Genomic DNA, 5,406 nt, shown 5'->3' on the forward strand with positions numbered 1-5,406 from the left:
TTGTATGTTGTCCTTTGCAATGCAGGTATGTGAGTTTTGTACACCAGTTTGTTTATGTTTAATGTTTCACATTGTTCATACTACCACTATACGATCATTGTTGTGTTGTTGATTATTGGACACTTATTTTGTAAAGGAGATTTAGATACCGCGTGAGGATCTGTTGAGAAACGCAGCTCAGGTGTCCATTGTATGTTGTCCTTTGCAATGCAGGTATGGAAATAAACTGAAGTAATCACCAGCTCTGAGTGGTCTGTTGCTGAGGGGACACTATACCGGGGTGACCTTTGGACAATCATACGATTAATCGCGATTAAATATTTTAATCGACTGACAGCCCTAGTAGCTAGTATTAATATTATCTGTGTTGTAAACAGGAACAGGAAAAGAACTATGGCAATTTCATGAAAAACATATGTAGGTCAAACTGAAGAAATTACCATTGAAACACATATAGTACAACCTTTGATAAATACAAACAAATACACAAAAATAAGTAAAACATTATAATAAAACATAGAAGATTAGCTAAAGCGGATAGCATGGTTTCTGGGGGCCACCAGATGGCTGTGGAGGGAGAAAAAAACTTTGTAGCAGCCAAAGAGAAGATTATTTGTTGGTAAAGACCCAAACAAAGCCATGTTAAACCCAGGCTAATAATGTCTTAATGACAGATTTTCCTACTTACTAGAGGCTACAAGACTCACAGCAGTTACACAGGGAAAACATTTCTCATTGTCTATCTCTGTTCACTCCTTTTGTTATCTTTCCTGTTCATTATTTTCTTTTTCATCACTGACCTCCCTCCCTCCTCGTTCTTCTTACTAAAGCCCAAACACTGCACTTCATTGAAAGCCTTTCTCAAAGGATAATTACATTCACAGAACTCAACAATGACCCTGAGAAGCAGTGTGCTGTTAGGTTATGGGGTCAGTTCAGTCTCAAAAATAAATAAAGGCACACAAAAGGATACACAAATGTAATTCCGGATTTATATATAAATGTCTCTGTCCACACACATATTTTTCAACACAAACTTATCATTTCATAAATGTAAAAAAGTTTCACAAATATATTTCTCATCCACACACAAATAGTTACATCAAAAACACATTTGAGTGTTGTTACATTTATATAAAAAACGCTTTCTGTGTGTGAATCTCTCTGCATTTGTGTGTGGATCTCTGCATTTGTGTGTGAATCTCTGCATTTGTGTGTGGATTTGTTAGACTCCCCTGACGCAGCTAGATTCACACCACACACTTTTTTAAAGAGGCGAGTGTCTTCGGCCAATCAGATGTCTGCTTAATTTTAAGCCAATCACATGCGTGTGCCCGGTGTGCCCCCACGAGGGTGTGCCTAATGCGTTTCCAACGTAGTGTAACATCTACGCGATTTGCGGAGTCTGGGGGTGTGAAAGTTCAGAGTTCATCTCCAACAACATGGCTTCTGGAAGTGGCGCTCCCGCTAACAGTGGAAGTGAAGTATAATACTTTCACATCTTGTCGTTAGTCATGCAATAATCTCGAACTATACAATATTACGTTTGCTTAATTATGAAGCAATATTTGGAACTTGTTTAGTAGGTTTAATTGTGATGTAGCTAATAAGCTAACATTAGCTAGCGCTGTTAAGTCTGTCTAAAGTTTCTGTATGCTAAATTGGTTGTACTGCTATCAAGTATTATCTTTAAATGAAGTTGACGTTATTGAAAATAACTGTTTGACAGGGTCTATCGCCTCAAGTCGAAGTATATTGCCGTTCATGATTAAGTATGATTAAGCTATGAATGGTTGCTTTGTTACTATGTATGTATTGTAGCGATCCTGATAGGCTACTCAGGGTGTCACTTAGGCATCCCCCGTCTCTCTGCCAATCATAGAGCTGCACCGTGATGGTGGCTGAGGTGCGGGCCTGTGGTTGGTGGAGCGGACGGGGGAGGGCGGGGAGTTGTGACGTAGACAGTGCTATATCTTGTGGTTGGTTTAGGAAATAAGTTAGTGTGCGGTAGAACCCACGAAGTATACTTGACCTGTTATCATCTGTCTTCAATTACTAGTTATTAAAGCCTAATAACTACAAGCCTGTCTCCGACTCATCTTGGGGAACGTTACATTGGTGTCAGAAGTGAACTTTTAGAACAAGGGACGTCTATCCGGACGAGAGTCGTAACTGCGTCACGGAGCTAGCCGGTAAGCTAGCGGGGATGGAGAAGTTCAGCAAGATGGGAGTGAAGCAGGAACACAGTAGTGATGAAGAGGAAGATGGAGCATGCGGGTGGTCGAAGGAAATGAGAGAGGAGTTCATGAGTGCACGGGAGGTGAGAGAGCGCCTGAGAGAGTCGGCGGTGAGGATGGCTAGAGACGCGGGAATGTCTCCGTCTTCTGCGACAGTTCGCGCCATTTCCAAGCTGGAGGTAAACAACAATGGCGGCGCCCATCAACCCGCAGCAGCCGCCGCCGGGTCAGTGAAAACACCCAAATTCTCGGGTAAGGCAGACTGGGAGGCTGTCCAATTTGAACTGCTTGCTCATGCCGGGAGGTGGTCAGTAGAGACTAAAGCACTACAGCTAGCCTTGTGCCTCACAGAAGAGGCTCTTTCATGTCTGCTACTACTTAGCCCTGTGGACCGACTCAGCTATGGAGCGTTAGCGGGGGCTTTGAAGAGGCGGTTTGGACAGTGTTTCCCGCCAGAGCTACTCCGGAACGAGTTGAGTAACCGCTGTAGAGAGTTTGGAGAGACGCTGCGTGCACTGGCTAACAACGTGGAGAGCCTGCCGCCGCGGGCGTATGCACACATTCCACCCAGAGTACAGAGTGAGCTGGCACGTGATCAGTTCATCAGGGCGAGATTGTTGCAGCAGAGCATGGGAACGCCCCGGGGGGCCCTTCCCATGCTCTGCTGCAACAATCTCCCGTCGGGGACCCGATGGAGAGAGTAGCGGTTGATGTGGTGGGGCCGCTACCCTTGTCGAACAGGGGTAACCGCTACGTTCTCACGGCCATAGACTACTTCACAAAGTGGACAGAGGCGTATGCGCTCCCTGACCAAGAAGCAGAGACAGTCGCGGATGCCTTGGTGTCCGGTATGTGCACGGGAGGTGAGAGAGCGCCTGAGAGAGTCGGCGGTGAGGATGGCTAGAGACGCGGGAATGTCTCCGTCTTCTGCGACAGTTCGCGCCATTTCCAAGCTGGAGGTAAACAACAATGGCGGCGCCCATCAACCCGCAGCAGCCGCCGCCGGGTCAGTGAAAACACCCAAATTCTCGGGTAAGGCAGACTGGGAGGCTTTCCATGCCCAATTTGAACTGCTTGCTCATGCCGGGGGGTGGTCAGTAGATACTAAAGCACTACAGCTAGCCTTGTGCCTCACAGAAGAGGCTCTTTCATGTCTGCTACTACTAGCATGTGCCAACAAGTAAGCTAAATAATGCTAATGGGCAACCTAGGATGAGTAGGATCATAAAGTCACTTAGCTAACGTTAGTTGGCCCGCAGAACACTAGTGGGCAAAATCAACGTTCTAATCACAGTAAATACTGTGGTAGCAAAGTAGCGGTGGGCACCAGATTGGAGAAAATTATAGAGATAATCTTGTAGTAGCTTATTTACCGACCATTTTCAAACAGTATTGCTGTTGGCGCTGCCCTTCTGTTGCCCACCAGTGTTCCACCACCAGTGAAGTCAGCTGTTTACTCCTATATAACCCAGCTGTTGACTGCTTTAATGACTATATGAGATGGCTAATGGTTTTAGCCATCTACAATCTAAGCCTTAGCTAGTGGGTGAATAAAATGGCCTTTTAAAAAAATGCAGAACTTGTCATTTATGGAGCAGCTAACAAACAATAATTTTCAGATCAATATTTGTCATCTCTAATTTCTTAATTTATCCCCTAGGAATCACTGAAGTGTGACATCTTTCAACGACAGCATGATCGACTAACACACATCCTGGAGAGGACACCTGTAGACATCGAAGGGTTAGAGTTTGCGTGCCGTCAGGATTGTGTTCTATTAAGTGCTCTGGGTGACATAGTTGATGTAGGAGAGAACATTCTGTCTGCACTTGCAGACCTTAATATTCTCATCCAGCAGGAGAGAGAGAATGAACAGACATTTGTAACCCTGGAGACATTTGTAACCTCTGACAAATCTTATAGAACTAGGACTGTCATCACATTGCATTGCCAGACTTCTGGGTGTGTCTAGAGCAGGGGTAGCCAACTCGGTGCCCGCGGGCACTCAGTCGCCCGCAGGGACAACGTGAGGCGCCCGCCGGGCCCGTTCTAAAAATAGCTCGCCAAGCAAATCCAAAATGTATAAAATACACAAAACAAAAAAGGAAATCAAAAGAATCTACCCCATGCATAAACTAAACCTAAATCATAGTGAACTCTATCTAGTTACTACAACTCTATATCTATCTAACACCCCTCCTCCCCCCACCCCCACAATGAATATCGACCAATCACGTTCTTGCTTGATTTGCGGGACCAGCGTTGCAGTCGGGAAGAAAAGCAATGTGGCACCTCCCCGTTGATTTTCCTTCTGGTAGAATCTACACAACACATCAGACCCATTGAACAGCCTATCATGCCAGCCTATACAGCACATGAGGGGCAGAGTTTTACTGTGTGTGTTGCAACTTGCATATTTATTTATTGCACTTGACGCACACACACGCATGGCGTAATCTCCAGGGGGGACATGTCCCCAGCACTTTTCGAAATCCTGTTTGTGTCCCCCCACTTTACAAATATGTTTATTTTAATTTTTTTTACGCAAGCCGTCATCGCCACGGAGGAGCACACAGCCTGTGTGTGTGTGTGTGTGAGAGAGAGAGAGCACCCCTTTATCTATCTAATATAGATAAAGTAAGAAATCAGTACTATAGTACAGTAAAAAAAAACTGTTTAAAAGGGGAGTGATTAGTAAAATATGCATAAAGAAAAAGAAAGAATGCTAACTAGGTAACATAAGATAAGAATAAACAAGTTGAAATAATTTGTTATTGGTTGTGATCATATTCCAAAGATGTTTTGATTATTGAAAAGTATACAGCTCCCTTTCATTTGAGTGTTGAGAGCTGTATCCATAAATTCATGTTGTGCTCAAAGTGCACTAGATTGATGCATTTCACTAAAACATTTAAAAAAAATCTTCCCCGGGGTGCATGCCCCCGGACCCGTCTAGAGGAGGTGAGGACCTAGAGGAGGTGAGGACCCCCCTAGAGGAGGTGAGGTCCCCCCTGGAGGATGTGAGGCCCCCTCTAGAGGAGGTGAGGTCCACCCCCAAATAAAGCAGGTTAAAATAATTAAATTGCATACATGTTATTTTAGTAAACACTGAAAACGGGTCCCACAGACCCAAACAGCACACAAAGGTTAAAGGTAAGCATATAATAAT

General features: G+C 44.6%; 1 protein-coding gene across 5 annotated transcripts; it reads left to right on the forward strand.

Moving 5' to 3' along the window:
- The first annotated feature begins 2,013 nt into the window (after nucleotides 1-2,013).
- On the forward strand, nucleotides 2,014-4,527 carry LOC117560826. 5 transcript variants are annotated; one of them, XM_034237896.1, is made up of 3 exons: nucleotides 2,014-2,320; nucleotides 3,101-3,269; nucleotides 3,898-4,527. In XM_034237896.1, the coding sequence occupies exons 1-3, from the start codon at nucleotides 2,207-2,209 to the stop codon at nucleotides 3,912-3,914; spliced, it is 300 nt and encodes a 99-aa protein (XP_034093787.1). In that variant the 5' UTR covers nucleotides 2,014-2,206; the 3' UTR covers nucleotides 3,915-4,527. The 5 variants fall into 5 exon arrangements, 3 of the variants coding, with proteins under 3 accessions (XP_034093787.1, XP_034093788.1, XP_034093786.1); XM_034237897.1 differs by having other exon boundaries at nucleotides 3,101-3,243; XR_004571245.1 differs by having other exon boundaries at nucleotides 2,014-3,269.
- Nucleotides 4,528-5,406: the final 879 nt, after the last annotated feature.

This window comes from Gymnodraco acuticeps, unplaced genomic scaffold, assembly GCF_902827175.1.
Source record: "Gymnodraco acuticeps unplaced genomic scaffold, fGymAcu1.1, whole genome shotgun sequence".
Taxonomy (NCBI): domain Eukaryota; kingdom Metazoa; phylum Chordata; class Actinopteri; order Perciformes; family Bathydraconidae; genus Gymnodraco; species Gymnodraco acuticeps.

Coding starts and splice junctions, on each gene's coding strand:
- LOC117560826 (XM_034237895.1), top strand. CDS start 2,207: ATGGAGAAGTTCAGCAAGATGGGAGTGAAGCAGGAACACAGTAGTGAT. Junction 2,321..3,100: donor AGTTCATGAGTGCACGGGAG/GTGAGAGAGCGC, acceptor TGTGCACGGGAG/GTGAGAGAGCGCCTGAGAGA.